Source organism: Colossoma macropomum, unplaced genomic scaffold (genome assembly GCF_904425465.1).
Source record: "Colossoma macropomum unplaced genomic scaffold, Colossoma_macropomum, whole genome shotgun sequence".
Lineage (NCBI taxonomy): Eukaryota > Metazoa > Chordata > Actinopteri > Characiformes > Serrasalmidae > Colossoma > Colossoma macropomum.
Window position 1 is genome coordinate 4,881,254 of NW_023494806.1, and position 17,763 is coordinate 4,899,016.

The following is a 17,763-nucleotide window of genomic DNA, read 5'->3' on the forward strand; positions in this document are numbered from 1 at the left end:
GCAACATTTTACGGGAAACTATTCCACTTGTGAGGAAAAGTTTCCTGCCAGAGATGTGAGAAAAGCGGCTACAGCTGAGCTAAAGCTTTAAGCAGAGCAAAGCAAGTCTGCGTTTTTGTTTATATTATATTTTTCAGTCTATAGAAGTACATCAGCACATACGGAGATGTATTTACCGTCAAGATGTTAAAATGGATATAAAATGTTGTGGCTCCCGAGGTGATTTCATTTTTGTTGAAAGGACAAAACGTCTCTTCTTAACATTTGGGTTGCCGACCCCTGGCCTAGACGTTCAGCGTTGGAAGTTTGCTCCAAAAGTATGTTGCAGAACTAACAACGGTAGCAGGGGTCAGTTTCCTCCAGCACTACAGATAACGATCATACAGTGTCAGAAACCACAGAAGCAAGTTTATTAGACATTACTTTACAACTAAACACGGTTTGAGTCAAGTGTGTGATGAGTTCCCTTGGCGCTAACTGGTGGGGGGTATAAGCTTCCATTACTTGTAGCAGCATTTAGCTTTGAAGCTCGAGTACAAAACTCAAAAAGCAAACTTCACGTCTTGGCTGATCGACTACAAATGAGGAGAAATTGCGTAAATTTGATTTTTCAGTGAACTGTCGCTTTAAAGCCTGCAGCACTGAAGCTCCTAATCAAAACGCAGACTGGAGGAGGGTCCGTCTCAGAATAAAACGCTACGCATCACATCGCTGTGACAGTAGACACCCTGCAGCCCACATCCTCAACGCCGCGGCCCAGATTTGACATGATAAGAGCGTGCATCTGGCGTGTGTGTGCGAGAGCGTGTTCTTGTGTGTTTGTTTTGCCTCGAGGGAGCGGAGCGTAAGGCAGGGCCGCTGTTTATCGGGTTACAAAAGTGGGTGTGTGCTGGGCTTCTCCTGTCGCCTGCAAGTCTGCCAGCGCCTTTTTTTCCCCTTCTCTTTCTGGGCTGAGCGAAGAAGAGAGCGAGCGAGTGCGTGCGCATCAGTGTTGCATAATGTCAACAGTTCAACGCTTTTAAACATCACAATATGGCAAACAACAATCTTTCGAACTTCCAATACAGTCACTTGTTTATGCTTCACGGAAAACAATAATACGCTGACTTTCAATACTTGTAATAAGCTGCATGGTGGACAATTTCATGCTATAACTTGAATTCTTATTTAAATAGGCCTACGATATCATCGCTGTCCAATGAAACACATGCATTTCCATTTTAGTGAGATTTTTACTTTTCTGCCTCGTTTGAGCGCCGCAGCTGTGCTTTACATTGTGTGGAAATTACATGATGAATGGGCCAATAGAAACGCTCCAAAATTACTTAGAATAAAATCTTTTTCCATTAACTTACACTGAAAGGAGAGAACGTTTTTGCCCTCTCCTGTAAACTTTACATTTTGGAGATGCTTGTTTTTCTTTGGACAGTGAAGATATGCTGACATTGTTCTGTGCCTGTAGGTGAATCAAACCATGCATTCCAAATTTGACTATTTGACAGAATACAAAGCTTGAAGAGTTTGTATTGATGCAGATCTTCAACGTAAAGGGTGCCAATATTCAGTATGAAGGTACGCTCAGAAAACAAAGGTATGAAAGTGGGGTGGAACCCTCAAGGGTCCATCTCAGTACCTTTAGTCAGGGAACATAACTGAACCATAATCCACTGAAATGATATGTTCTAAGCTGTACTGACTCCACACACCCCGTCTCGTCTCCAGGCTTTTATTTTACTGTTCTGTTTTAAAACATTCGGTTATGAAAAAAGTACAAATACGAACTTTTCACCTGGAAAAACTTATTCAAGGTTCACAATCAGACCTTAAACTCACTGTTGTACCTTTGAGGGATTGTTTACATTGTTTGTACCTTGATGAACGAAAAATGTACCTGCACAGAACCTTTATTACTAACTGTGTACACTGTGATATTATTGCCAACACTTTGAAACACTGTCGCTGCATTTTAGTCAAACAAGTTGCAGTTTCGCCTGAGATTTTCTCAACAGCTCCAAAAACGAATGAGTGAAGTTCGACTACAATGCAAAGACAGAAATCCCCAAAATGTATATCTAGCAACATTACCGCTGTTAAAAAATGGCACTCATGTATGTACATGCATTATCTTATACACACAGTGTCGTTTTCCTTAATACAACCCTATAAACCATGATAAGAGGACAGGCAATTACCATGCTATTACATTTTTATATCGGCACATGTATAATAAATGGCATTTCACCATTAAAAATCCCTCACAGTCCAGGTTTAGGATTCATTCGGATCTGGGAATCAGTCAATAAGTATTTAATTTCTTTTAAATGTTATCGTTTTGGCAAAAACCTCTGAGGAATTCTCTTCTTTCTTTCATTTAGACACCCCCAACATAAGACCCGAGTCACCAAAAGGTCACAACTGAATTACAAGGTCGAAACACATACAAGGCAACAAACATACTTCAAGCAAGTTGACACTCCTGCACATTCAATTTGCATGAAAGCAAATCTACTACTATACATCAGCTACAGGAGGCCAATAACACAGTATAATGTATTGTACTGTTCAGTACAAGCTTCTCAATTCTATATGCAGAAGCCAGTGAACAACAGATTGAAGCAAATAAGTAATTCGCAGTTCAATACTGATCACAGTGCATTAAGTCTAACACAGAATTAAACAAGCAAGCCCACAATTTGGGCAGACACTCCCTCCACTGCACCTTCTCATAAGAAACAAACTGGAAACACATTTTTCCTACAAGTTTTACTGAAACGGGGCTTCAGTGTATCTTAAACTAAATAATGAATTCTGTGAATTATTACACTCCTAATCAGCACTATTACATAACACCAGCTACACTCTCGGGAAAAACAGATGCTAAACTGTCACTGGGGCAGTACCCATCATCACTCGGGTGGTACCCTCAAGGGTATCTCTCATAACTGCACCATAATCCATTAAAATTATATTTTCTAAGCTGTGCTGACTCCACACACCCCGTCTCGACTCCAGGCTTTTATTTTACTGTTCTGTTTTAAATCATTCGGTTATGAAAAAGGTACAAATACGAACTTTTCACCTGGAAAAACTTATTGAAGGTTCACAACTGGATCTTAAAACCACTGTTGTACCTTTGAGGGCGCATTTACATTGTCTGTACCTTGATGAACGAAAAATGTACCTGAACAGAACCTTTATTTCTAACCATGCACTCAAAGTGTGAGCTACTACTGCCAGACCAATGAACTATCACAGCTGAACAATAAATCTTGCTGGTTTGCGTGGGGTAGCTTGGTGAGCTTGTTAGCTCGCAATGTTTATATATTTCAGCTCTTTGAACGACCTCGTTCTAGACCCGGTTTCACCTTTCCATGATTCGACGGAGCGGAGGTTTGGGGAAGACATTAAGTGGTGGCAGCATTTATGAATGAGAACGAAGAGTCCTTATTAGGGACTTCACCTGATTTTTCCACAAAAGACAAAAGTTCATTTGGTGGAACAGTTTCAGAGATGAGCACGCTTGACAGGGTCTAAAGGAGGCTACTGACACTGGCTGCTTCAGCGCTGGCTGGGTGGGCGGTGCAGATTAAAGAAGGTGAAAAAGCGGTTTGAGATCAGCTAAACATGCTGGACTGTAACCGCCGCACTGGCTGTGTTTACATGCCAAGATTTTTGCCAATATGATTGATTATAGATTAAGACTGAGGTGTTTTTATGCTCACTCTACTCAACAATCTGATGGAAAATCTCCGTTTTCATGCTCACTACAAGTAATCTGATCTAAAATGACGCGAATGCGTAGAGAACCGCTTAGTGTAGACGTTACCATGACAACGAGCATCACTTGAGTCCAGTCAGAGTGAGATGAGCAGCAGTGAGCAGTGATTGTGTTTTTATAACTGCTTTAAAATGATGTCAGACTCAGGAAAACGTCCTTCACATGTCCTTATTAAAGAAGGCCGAGAGGAAGATGTCGTGTTCTGAGACACATAAGCTGGACGTCCGTCCCACCGCCGTCTTTTAAAGATCAGAGCATAAACTTCGTCTCCTCTGCAGACCAGTTTCTGCTCCGCCGTGTTGAACGGTGTAAACTTTCACTGTGACGTGACGAACATGATCAGAGCAGACTTAAACTTTCTGATAGGGAATGTAATCAGATACAGGCGTTTACACGGATATTATTCTTCTATTTAACGGATCATTTACAGGATTACCTATTATTAACGGATTACCAGGCTAAAATGTGGTAAACGTGGCTACTGTAAGATGGAAAGGAAAATCTGAGCGTTACTTAAATTAATTCTTCAGTGTCTGAGCAGTAAACACTCATGTCAGTTAGCTTACACAGGAACAGTGACCTGGTCATTCACAACATTGGACACTACAAAACAGCATAAATATTCAACAGGGAAAAATGTAAAAATGTAAACTCAAAACCAAAAACATGACCAAGCGACAATGAAAACTGACTCTTTAATAGAGCTTTCCTCCCAACCTGCACCACACTGACTACACTAAACATTAGACAGCTAACCTGAGCCAACCTCGTTGGGTGACTTCACCAGATCAGAACCTACCTTTGCGGTCAAGCAGGTAATTCTCAAATCAAAGCTGGAAGACCTCGTCAAGCTTGCTCATCTGAGAAAACGAAAACGACTCCACCAAACTAACGTCTTCCGGAAAAAAATTAGGTCAATTCTTCAATAAGGATGTAAAACTCAGTGACTCCTCTACATCAGAGACATTATCAAGGAGAACTCTGCCTACATTCCCATTCAAAACTGCCACCACTACTGTAATGTTTTCCCTACTAAAGCTACGTTCACATTACAAGCCTCGTAGCTCAAATCCGATTTTTTGCTCAAATCCGATCTCTCTGACACGATGGTTCACACTCGTTTAGGTAAGTGAGTCAAATCTGTCATTAATGTGACGAACCGGCGTCCTGAAATGACCCACAAGCGCACATCCTACTCAGTAACGTCACGTGAATGAATCATTTGCGTCACGTGAATCATCAGCAACCACACTAACGAGCAGAACGAGCTTCGCTGAGAAGATAATTAACTCTGATCAGCTCTCAGCTTCATTATTAGAGCGAGACGAAGGAGAAAAAGGTGAGATGAGCTGCTTTTCCACCGTTTACAGGCTTTAACTTCTGTTTGGCGCTGCTGCCATGGTAACGCTGAATGATGGCGCACGCACAATGGAAGAAAAGCACATGCATTCCGATCTGAGCGTCACATTAAGGTCGCATGGCCACGACTCGGATACGTATCCGATCTAGGACCACATATGAAAGTGACTCAGTCCAAACAGCTCTGAAACCATCAGACCACAGAGTCACATTAGGGCAAAATAAATAAATAAATAAATAAATAATTATAATGATAATAATCAGATTTGTGCCACTTCAACCTGGTAATGTGAACGCAGCCTAAGACGACTTCTGATGTGTCTAATATAGAAGTGTGAAAAGGGTCTAATCAGAGGATTCAGTGACCTTCAGGGGAAATTTGTACACAAGCATCACGTTTGGAAGTTTTGTTCACCACAGACAGCAGTGATTCTCAAAAACAGCATCTTTTTGGCCTCTAGTGAAAACAGATTAGACCCAGAATTCCTTATTTGGGCATAACGCAAAACACACAAAGACAAAGCGTCCTCAGGAGATTCGTGACATTATCCTTGGTATCGATATCAAAGCCAAAACTCTGGTATTGTGACAGCCCTACTGAGCGCACACACACGCAGCCCTACCAGCGCCATATGCTGAATACAGCTCCGTCTCAATGACACGCACTCCTGTTCCCTCTTTTTAAGCTCCTACATTGTCTCGCTCCCTCTCCCTTCTGCAATGTCTCTCTCTCCCTCCCTCTCTCTCTGACAGTGAGCAGTCGTGCAGCTGGTGGCCAGCTTCAGCAGGATGTGAAAAAATCACGTGATTACCCCCCCCCCTCGTCCCCCCCTTCTTTTTCTCTCTTCCCCTCCACGCTCCAGCCCCTCCAGTGTTTCAGCTGCAGGCAGCGGCTGGAAAACAGCCCTGGCAGCCACCCACGTGCCTCAGAGCTCCGCAGCCTCTCTCTCTCCTTTTCTCCCTTCACTACAATCCACCTCAAAGGACCATTCCACCAAAAAATTATATGTAACACTATAGGCATGGGTAATATTGCACTACAATATTTAATTACTCTCAAAAAAATGAGTACAGTGGCTACCATTTAACATGCTGCACATCATGTCCAGTTAAGCAGGGCTTATAATGCTCCTACGCACATGTTCAGTGTTCTTTAAGTACTCAGCGATACCAATTTCATACGATGATATCATATCTTAACTATGCTGGCCTCGTGGGACCACTCCACCAAAATTAAAGTTCACAAACAACCTGTCTTTCTGGCCAACAACACTGCAGGGCAACCCCTCCAAAATGGATCTAGTCAGAATTTTTCTACGTTTTATTGACGTTTCTGGGCCGACATCAGCGGATACGTACATTATATCGGCTTCAGCCCACAATTTCTACAACGCCAATTTCTGCGATACACAATATTTTTCACAGGGTGGTATAAAAGTGGATCAGGACAAAATGCACCAGTGAAATGTAATGTTGTGCTATATTTAAAAAAAACCTACTAAAAAAACGACTACAACCATTTTTATTTAACGTTACACTGACATCACTACATCTAATTGAGATAAACTACATCCAGTTAAGCAGGACTGATTATCCACTCTTAGGCCGCTGGCATCGCCTGGATTACAGCTCACAATTAACCAACAATGTGATGAAATCTTAGACAGCTAGGCCAGCTGGAGGCCTTTTCTAAACTGGTTTTTAGTGAAATATGCAGTTGCTCAGTGTTCTTGAAGTACTGACCACTCACACACACTATGCTCCGCAGTTTATCGTGATGATTTCATATTAAAATTGCCCACCTGGCCAACAACACAATGAGGAAACATCCTCAGCTCTACTGAGCACTGCAATACTACACTAAGTCCCATGAGAATAAACAAACAAACAGGATAAGTTCAAACCAGCCCGACATCCAATCAGCTACTTGCCACCGTACAGTTAGTATCCATTGGCTGTTGCTGTTTTTATGGTCCATGCAGGTGTTCATTGCTCTAAAAGTGTTGACGACACCCGTCATATTCTCAGAAAAGCGTACTGCGGCAAAATTTATCAAAGTAATGATGTTATATTGTCATAATACCCAGCCCTAGCGTCTGGTACCAACACCTCCTAACATTAATCCAGAAAAATAATCACTAACCTCTTTTTCCCCCCTTCTCAAATACAAAAGGAGGACCACTCCACCAAAATGAGCCAAACAGGCTCAGCTTTGCAGTTATATTCCACCAAAATTTAATATTTTATCTCCAGAATATTCAGGAATGAGCTTGTCCTCCAGGATCTCAGGCTGTTGTACACAGCATTATGAAAAAAACTAAAACTTGAGTTTAAATACGACTCAAAGTTGTGATGTGTGAATGTAAACCTTTCAGTCCTGCACCAATAGTTATTCATTCATCTACATATTTTAAGTATTTAACATATAAATAGACAGAATATTGATGGAAATACTGAATAAAATAGTCAAAACTTGCATGAAAGCACACTCGCTTAGGGTGGATAACTCTTTGCCAGTGAAACGAAATGCAACCGTTATGCCATAAACGCATTTGCCGAAGACTGTAAATGAGAACAGCATGAAGTTATGACTGACCGTGACCCGATCAGGAACCAGTGGACTAACAACGAAATGAAATTGTACATTTTTCTCATCAAAGAAAGAAACATAACAGTGAAACGTGAACGTAAACAGACGTCGCCCGACTCTGATTGATGGACATTTCCTAATCAGTTCCGTCTGCCTTCCATCTTCACGCTCTTACGACATAAAACTTGGCCACACAGTTAAACAATAGCCGTTCTACATTAATGATTTCTCTGTAAACTCGCTCCACATTTCTCTGAAGTGTTTTTACGAACGTGCGCAGAGTTTTATTCTCCTGTACAGAGCTGAATGGAAAGCTGGCTACCAGACAATATTTTAAAAATCTGCGGTCACTGCGGTATAAAACATCCGAAGAGGACTAGCCTTACGTTTTCCCTTTACCGTCACTGAACTGTTTAAAATTTGGGGGGAAAAAATGAAAAATTATAAAAGGTTAAAGTTTCAGAACTTCAGTTTCAGACAGCTGCAAAATCTCATTGTACATTTGTCCCTTAAGCAATTAACTTAAATAATAAATACTCAGTGTGTTTTATGCAAGTAGCCACTGATCTCAGGCTGCATGTCATAACATACTGACCACTGTTTTGTATGCCCACAAGCCGTCTAAGCGGCCTATAGTTTGTTTTGTTGCAAATTCTGCCAGTACGGCTCATATAACGAAACAATACACTGCAATATCTGCTCAAAATACCCTTAAATCTAAATTGTATACGTTGATATGTTGTCAATAAATGTCGTCTTTAAATGCGTTGGAGGCTGTAAAAGCGGAAGTCAAAGCTGGCAGGGCAGAGCACGTGAAAAAGAAACTGAAAGACGTCTGGGCGTTACAGTGCGGGAGGAGTTCGAGCTAAACACTATGTTACATCCGTCCCCAGGGCTCTAATGTGGTTTAGACTGTGTATCTTTCTTTCATTAAGGAAAGAGGCTTGTTATGAGAGTGTGCTTCTAGGTCACATCCAAAACATGTACAAAATCCATATGAGAATGCTTTACCAAAAACAGGTCTGCTTCTTTGGTTTAGTCGCACAGCAGCAAGGCTAATATAGCAGAACTTAGGTGACGGACTTCCTTTGTTTGTAGATGCATCAGCCTTTTAGCTGTAGAAGAAAACTAAAAGGTGCCTAAGCTGTGTAACTTTGATCTTCTCTACATCAAAACTGGTCCACAGAGCCAGCGTTTTGTTCTAACAGGACAGGGCAGAGTCAAAAGGAGCACGACTGTAATAACCGCTCTCATGTGTTTTACGGCGCTTCCACGGCGACCAAACGAAGACCAACTAACCCCAACACATTCCAGAGACTACAGTCAGCTCTAGCACAGTCTGGAAAAACAAACGTCAAGCCAAATCCACTCGTGTGAATGGGAGAGAACGTTCTAGAGCAGGTTTTCCCTGCTCTAGTTCTGGAGAGCCTTAGTCTAGCACTATTTGGTGAGTTATGTAAAAATAACTAACATTATTTTTGGTATATAAAACTACATGAATGTTAGAAGTGAACCTCAGGGGGTCGGGGATCATACAAATAAGCAATACATGATGATATGGGAATCATGTCGGCATCAGCACGAATTAGAAAAGAAATTACAGTCGTTCACACCAGACAGAAGTTTAGGTTTGACCAATATTTGATAATTACCGTTACATTTCTCAGTGATGGTAAATAAGGGTGAAATTAGCCCTGAATTATTGAGTTTATAAATGTTTATACAGGGTGATTCAAAAAGACTCAAAGCGCCATATTTTTACAACCGTGAGGAGCCTAGGAACCAATCACAATCCAATTGAAAGAGGGGGTCATAGTTTCTGACTGTCACCAGAAGATGGCCCCCTTCAGTCTGCGAGGAGATGAGACCCCTGAGCAGAAAGCGTTCTGCGTTCTCCTCTTTAATAAGAGTGAATCCGTCGCAACTGTGCAGTGTGATTTTCGTGGGCAGTGAAGCTCCAACAGCTCAGAGCGTTCGGCGTTGGTTCCACAACACTGGATGATCTCCGAAATCGCACCGAAAGAGCCGTGAGTGCAGCGACACCCGACATGCTCAATCCAGTATGGGATGAATTTGACTATGGCGTTGATGTTGTCTGTACAGCTGGAGGAGGTTCATACTGAGACCTTGTACAATTACATAAACTTTATGCTCAGTTAAACTATTTACAGTTTACTGCATTGTTCTGTAACGATTTACAAGTGAAATAAATCATTTTGAAATCGGATAAATCTTGAATCACCCTGTATATCGGCATCAAAAAAATATCAGATATCGGCACTGACACACATTTCCTATAATCGGAGCAACCCTAAATACACACAATACGAAAAACTTACCACATAGGCCCCTTAAAACACAAAAACCCCTATAAAATTTGGTCATGGACACCATGAGAACACGCAATCCCACCCCTAGACTACAGTGAAGAGATGTGTGCATGTTTCCTCCTTACCCGATCCTTCTCGTGTGGCAGCAGGCGGACAGGGGGCAGCGAGTCTAGCGAGACGCAGCCGGTGCCATCGCTCTGGGAGCTACGGCTGACCAGCCTGAAGAGCGGCCCCTGCTTGGCCACTCGCCCGTGGGCTACGGCTCGCTTCAGCGCCAGCCTGAGCTGCTGGTGGAACAGGCCGGGCCCCATGGAACCACTGCCCGAGAGGTAGCCGGCCACATCGGCCTGGCACTTTAGGAAGCGCTCGATGCTCTTCAGGGACGAGCCTCCAGCCTCGTGGAGCCCCTCCAGGGCGCGTTTGATCAGCTTGTTCCAGTCCAGGCCTGGTTTTTTGGAAGAACTAGAGGTGCTGCTGCTTCCTCCACCTCCACCTCCACCTCCACTGCCACCTCCACCCCCACCCCCACCTCCACTTCCACCTCCACCACCGCCTCGTGGCTTGGGAAGAGCCAGACGGCCCGGATTGTCCGGATCCTTGTAGGAATTGAGGCCCTTGTTGGAGACCTTGAGGATGGACCCATCTTTGACGCTGAGCTCGAGGTGCTCCAAGACCGTTTTGCGGTCCAGGCCGTGCGACATAGACACAGCATTGCAGATCCGCTCCTCTGAAGGCCTTTGCTTTTGCTTCTTGACCTTCCTGATGGCCTCCAGGATCCAGCTGGTGTACAGCGGATTAGCTAGCTTCACCATGGCTGCGTTTGGGTACAAACAAACACTCAAACAAACACAGAAAACCGTTCAGGAAGCACCCAGAGGCCTGAGCCCTGGAGCTGCCTGTTCCTCACCCTACTCCTCCTCCTCCACGTCCTGGGAGGCTATCCTTTGTCCCTGGGCCGTGTGGAAAGTCTCTCAAAGCCGGAGCAAAAGCAATGAGGCAGAGGGCTGATCACCATAGCATAAGCTTTCCCCCCCACCAACCCCCCCAACCCAAACACGAATCCTGCTACCCCAGCAACCCCCCTCCCGCCACGCTGGGTAGCACCAGAGCAAAGAGAGAATGCCCAATAGCGGCAGGAGTCCGGCACAATTCCTAAGAACGCAAACGTCCACACTGGCTCTCTTTCCACTTCTCTTAGCCTCCAAATCAACAGAAAGATGATGTAGTGTTATCCAGTAAAGTCAGAACGTCTTTTAGGTGAACTCTTTGTTCTGGAAAAAGGAAGAGAAAAAAGTAAAGAAAAAAATAAAAATCAACTATTCAGAGAACGTGGACTTCATTCAGCAGTTTCCCTCTTTGTTGTCTTCCACTCTTTCTTTATCCTTCTACGTCCACACTTTTTCACAGGTGGTCCAGAACAGATCTTTCACTCGATGGGCGATCACCTCATGCCAAGACGCTCTTCAGCCGCTGCTGAACCCTGTACACACAGAAACAGATATTAGAGACAGTGGCAACCAACATTTTGCAACATTTAGATGCTAAAAAAGGTGATTTTCTACTGTTGTACAGGACCACAATGGCAACCCCATCCCTACATTTATGATTTTGTGAACTTCTGAACACATTCATGTGCGTTCAAGACAACGTCCAAGTGTGTCCCATTTCTTACATGTGCAAAACAGCCACCTTTTCCCAAATACCACATCAAAGCTAAGTATATATATGTAGTATTTGACCAAATATACAGTGACATTTGTCGCTGCTGTTGGAAGAAAACCTCGTATCTCCATTTTTCAGTTTTTGACATAATTTGAAGATGCTTTTTTCCCTTTATATTGGGTGTAAATTTCAGGAAGAATGGACCAAAAGAAAAGCCTAAAATGACTTGGAAAAAAGTCTGGTTCCATTGACTTACTTTGAAAGTAAAGTAGCTTTTTCCTTCTCCTGTAAAGTTACCATTTTGGAGATTTCTTCCGACAACAGCGATATACAAGGTTTAACACCCTAGTCAAACTATGTTTCATTTATTTTCATTTATTTAAGTGAAAGTTAACACATCCCCTACATGGAACACATTTATATCATTTAAATATATTTAAAATACACGATTTTTCTGCCAATTTTAATGCACAATTTCTACAATTTACCATACAAGATGAGCCAGAATTTTTGCACAGGCCGTATTTCATGTTCTATTGTTTCAATTACGTTCAATTTAGCAAATAAACAGTAATTGTGCATTAAAATGCACAGAAGTGCCCTCTCTGCAGAGAACGTCTTCACATATTCACAACTAGAAAATCAACAAAACATGTCATCTGACCAGGGGAGCCCAAACTTCTGCATACGGCTGTACACATCCCACAATTCAGCAAGCTGGTGACATTTCAAAACGCTGTCTCATAAACAATGAGGAAGTTTGTTACAAAAATCGCTCGAACCCACAAATACACACGCTTGCACTGTGAGTGCCTGCACACTTCTGCTAAATTCGTAAACAAGTCACAGAAGCGTGTGGACTCTGACAGACCAAACAAGTCTCTGAGAGTGCTTTCCTTGACAGTCTAGCAAAGATATAATCTTGTTTTTATGGTAGAGATGGGGGGGGTGGTAAAAATACAACAGTTTACTTCAAGAAGTTTTCACAAGACACAATGTGTCACAACATATTTTTTCTGATACCTGAAATTGGTATACAACATTATTATTACTACTCCTGCTACACATACAATGATTTAAAGTCAGGATTTCACATTCAGCACTGCACTAAATCCAATCAGGCTTTCTTTGTAATCAAACATGCAGTCGGGTGGTGCTTTTTGAGTAGTGACGATATCCACAATACACTCAGAAAAGCATATTAGGACATTATGATATTTATCACAATAACACTAAACACGATCATATTGCCCAGACCTACCAAGTAAACTAAACTAAAGCCAAGCATCTCAGAATGCGGCTCTAGGCTCAGCTTCTGTTCCTGAGTGCCTCAAAAGACATCTGGACCTCACTGTGGGACAACTTTGCACCTCAAGAACCTCAATAACTCCAAACATCAGAAACCTTTCCCTTTCCACTACATGCAAATACTGACAGGTGTGTAAATAAGCTGACCTGCACTGATGAATGCACACCAGACACGCCTCCTGCACACTGATCTACTGAACAAACCGAACTGCACGAAAGGAAAATGCCTCTACAGCCACAGTGTCCTCTCATATCTGTCCCTCAAACACTGTCTTTTAAACTATTAGGGAAAAACTCATGAGTCAGCAAGACAAACTTGAGAACATGCTGCAAAAAAAGATACGGCCATCAGTGAAAGGTGTGATCCGTATTTTGTCACCTCTATAAAAATGACAGGACCTGCACTTTAAATAAAAAGTCTTGCCTTTCAGTTCATATAAGACTCTTAAGGATTTGAAAAACATGATTTGGATCAATGCAGATCAATGTTATTGTAAAATGCACAGATGCATGGTAAACTGATTGTTACAGCAAGACAGTTCCACAAAATGTACAACATATGTTTTGTTTTCTTGAGATTTGATAGCACCAGCAGCATGTATATATATATTATATATATATATATATATATATATATATAAAATGCAAAGGTACTTTCTCCAAAATGGTAACTTTACAGGAGAGAGCAAAAACGCCCTTAACTTTCAATGTAAGTTAATGTAAAGGGATCTTATTCTAACTGATTTTGAGGCATTTCTATTGGTCATCATGAAATTTTCACACAATGTAAAGGAGAACTGCCTTTTTTTCTTTGGACAGCGACGATATATATATATATATATATAGTAAGTTGCATTTACCCAATTAAACAGGGCTAATTATGCCATTATTAGAGAGAAGTTGGTTGGTCAGTGTTACTTAAAAGGGAAATCATTGGATAATCCAACTGCTGAGTTGTAAACAAAGTCAACACTGTTCGTAGTGGTGGTGATATGAACCAGACATCCAAAACGTTCAATACCTCTAAAAGCCCCCTCAGTTAATAAATGAGATGGTTATGAATACGCTCCCTGATGACCACGTTTGTTTTGTGATCGTTCTGAGAGAATTTGGCCTAAAACATACTTTCCAAAAGTGATTTATGGCAGAAAGGTACATACAGACCTAGATCTGTGTAAGGCAAAACAGTACTCTATCAACATCACCTATCAAAGCTCAGAGGATTGTAGGTTAGCTGGTCATTTCGAACAGGAAATAAAATGTCTATAACTGAGTTGCAGACATTGTGACGCCAGGTTCCTATCACCACCACTGTAAAGACATCTGAGTCTGTGAGTTTCTCTACAGTGAACAATTCCACACCGTTTACATCTCAATGACTGGACGGCACAGAAATTTTTGAAAAGTCAGTGGAATTCCCCTTTAAGTACTAACAATATCCCAGACAAACTCATAAGCATGTTTTAATGCAATGTATAACAATAACAATAAAACTCGTATTGCTCGCAATGCATTTACTTGGGACAAATCACATTCTTGAAGGACCAAAACAAGAGAGCACTTAAAGGAGAATTCCCCCAATTTTCCAAAATTTCTGCATAATTACAGGGTTGAGATGTAAACAAAGTCATTCAGAGTGGTTTGGTGTGAAAACGCTCCGTTCTAGAGAAACTGAGGCAGAACTGTTCACAGTAGTGGTGATAGGAACCAGACTTCCACCTCTAAAAGCTCCCTCGCAAAAAGTTAATACATGAAATTGTTATGAATTCATTGTCTGATGTCTGAGACACTGTTTTATGCGAGTTCTACAATAAAGTTTTGGCTCAAAACATATTTTTAAAGTACATTCATAACAGAGGGGTACATGCAGGGTGTCATAAGTCAAAATAGCACCAAAATAAAACCTATTTTTTCTGATTTACTACTATTTTAACATCAACACCCAGAGAAAAGCTCAGAAGAGGTGCAGAAGTTCACTGGTGGTTTTGGATAGTAAATAAACAGCTATTTGTGTTGTAGACATCGTACCTATGGTTCCCATCACCACCATTGTAAAGAAATCTGAGTCGGTAAGTTTCCCTACAGTGAACCACTCTGAATGAGTCTGTTTACATCTCAGCGGTTTGATTCTGCAGATATTTTTGACGAATCAGTGGAATTCCCTTTTAAGTCATCTACAACCATGAAACACGGACCAATCCACACATTACAAAAACAGGCTTTATCTTACAAACGTCTTGGCCCACAAAGTCTGAGGAAGCCTTTCAATTGTTTTTATGACCCAATGGTGTCTATTAGACAGACAGAGCTGAGACAGAAGTGCACTATTTGGAAAGCAGCTTAACATAGGATGTAAACAGCAACTGCAAACCATGTTTGTGACCAGGAACAAGTGTATGTTATGGCTGTGAGCAGGTCACAAAACTGACTGGGTTATGTTTCGGAGTATATTTGCCAACAAAACAAAATTATGGCACAAAGGCTCACATGCAGGCTGTGAGGGCTCTATTTTTGGGATATCAACAAGCCTCGGGAGCAAGACGGAAGTCCCTAACCAAAACAAAACCAACCCTTCACAAACAGACCACAGTTTAACGTCTTGCTGAATCAAAAGATCATAATATCCCACTTATAGAAGTTGAACACTTCTTAATTTACTCTCTACTTCGATACAGCTCGATTCACCTAACGTTAACCTACTTTCAAACAACTACTAGCTAGCCAAGTCCCTCAGTCAGTCAGCATAACTTGGTGGTTTTAGCCTGTTTAACAGCCAGAAATGATCCACATATACCCTAAGAGTAAACAAATGACGGTGAAATAACAGAAAACTTAAAATATCTTAGCAAAGAAAGGCAAAACGTGCAATAAAAAACCATAAACAACAACACTTAGCAGGCTACGCTAGCAGAAATACAGCGCTGGACAACCACTCGTGTTAGATATCTTACATTTCTTCAGAAAAAAATATATTTTATACACTCCTAAACGGTCTAAAATATAAGTTTACCTCCCTCTATGCCTTCTTAGGCTGGTTAACGTGAGATTTTGGTGAAGCACACAGAAGCTAACCTGCTACAAACCTTCCCGCTATCGGGGGTTGCTCCTCCTGGTTAGCTTAGCATCCACAAAACAGGCAAAAAAGACACAGAAAAAAGAGAAAAAACTGAAAACGTAGCGTTGTCGTCTGCGGGAAAAGACAACAGCGGTTCGACACGAACAGCAAACGGCGATGAAACAACTACAGCTGAATAAAAATGTATTTTGTATCAGCGCAGCCGAAAACACACGAAGGAAAACGCGTCTGTTTTCGTGCGTTAGCTTAGCCGTAGCGTTAGCCTTAGCGTTAGCTTTAGCCGATCTCCCACTGAGAAGCCCGCGGCCTGCGGACACACACAATGCGAGCATAAGGCGAGGAGAAGCGGCGCGATTTCTTGTTTATTTCTCTCGTTTAGCCCCGCATTCCCGCACACACACCATCTCATTCTGTACGCAGACAACCTTAAATAAACAACAGCCCACGTTCGTGAATGAGGGGGAATTATTTTTAAAACGAAAACATCCCGATTCCTCCCTCCCTCCTTCCCTCCCTCCTCCTCCTCCTCCTTCTCCTCCACGAAGCTGAAGTCAGCTTCTTGCCCGAATTTTCCCGTTCCACCTTAAACGGCGCAGCGGTTACATTCTGGCGCCCGAGGCACCAGAACGTAGGTGCTGAACGTAACTGCTGCACCATTTAAGGTGGAACGGCAAAATTCGAACAAGAAGCTGGCGAATAGGAAGCCAACTCCTCCTCCTCCTCCTCTTTCCCCCCCACTTACATTTTTACGCGGCCTCAAATCTCAGTCTAAGCGCTTGAAAATACACAAAATTGCTTTTTGCGAACCCGTACTTACTGCACTTACAAAGCCCTCCCGTCTCCTGCTTCTCCCCTTCCCCGGCTACCACTCAGTACCTCCTGCTACCACCCACCGTCCTCCGTCCTTCTCCAGCACGGAGCGGTGCAGCGCAGGAGTGGAAGCCGAGCAACGCGACGCGGGCCCCGGCTTGATCTCCCCGCTTTCCCCGCTCACTGCGCCCCCTACCGGTTGTCCGTCTCTCCGTAGCCCCGCGTTTCCCCCCCTCCACCAACCCCCAGGTTGGGTTGTTTCAAACCGGGACGGACCCTCTCTCCCCCCTCCCTCCCTCCATAAAAATAATAAACAAACAGAAAAGCGCTTTTTAAAGCAGGTCTAATCACCCTCGCTGCTCACCGGGCTTTGGAGGTCGAGTCGCCGTGGAGAGAGCGCCAAGGAGCCGAGAGGAAGGCGGACAACAACAAGCCCAAAGCAGCGCAGCCAGAGAGCGGAGGCTCCGGAGCGGCCGCCATCTTTGAGTGAAACAGGAGCGCTGGTGGAGGAGGAGGAGGGGGGAGGAGGAGGAGGAGGGGAGAGGGGGGGGCAAGACGGGGCGGAGGGAGGGACAACAAACTCACAGTCCCTGTTCGGAAGCGAAGGGACGTGTTTGAGAGTGTGAAGGCATTGACTGCAGCTAAACGGACGGGCTAAGGCACCGTCCTCAAACCAACTCTAATCCTTTAGAAACGAATAATGGCACGTTTGAGTAAGGGGGCGAGTAGTCTCATCCAGTGTGAGAAATACTCCCTTGTATTCAGGGATCCCTAGGGTCCACAGTAGGCTGAACACTTGAGTCTTACTTTGGTAGTACGAAATATTAATGAACAATTTAAAATGCTCACT

The 17,763-nt window shown here is 42.8% G+C and overlaps 1 protein-coding gene across 6 annotated transcripts in view; it reads right to left on the minus strand.

The window, feature by feature from the left end:
• kat6a (K(lysine) acetyltransferase 6A) overlaps positions 1–17,394 on the minus strand; it is a 74,467-nt gene extending 57,073 nt beyond the window's left edge. For 2 of the 6 annotated variants that reach the window (XM_036599180.1, XM_036599175.1), the window contains exons 1-2: positions 17,278–17,394; positions 10,183–11,537 (exon numbers count right to left, since the gene is read on the minus strand). In XM_036599180.1, coding sequence (XP_036455073.1) covers positions 10,183–10,869 — 687 coding nt within the window. In that variant the 5' untranslated portion in view covers positions 10,870–11,537; positions 17,278–17,394. Of the gene's footprint in view, positions 1–10,182; positions 11,538–16,099; positions 16,622–16,920; positions 17,093–17,277 lie in introns of those variants that run through there. The other 4 variants (XM_036599179.1, XM_036599178.1, XM_036599177.1 and 1 more) reach the window with 4 other exon arrangements.
• Positions 17,395–17,763: the final 369 nt, after the last annotated feature.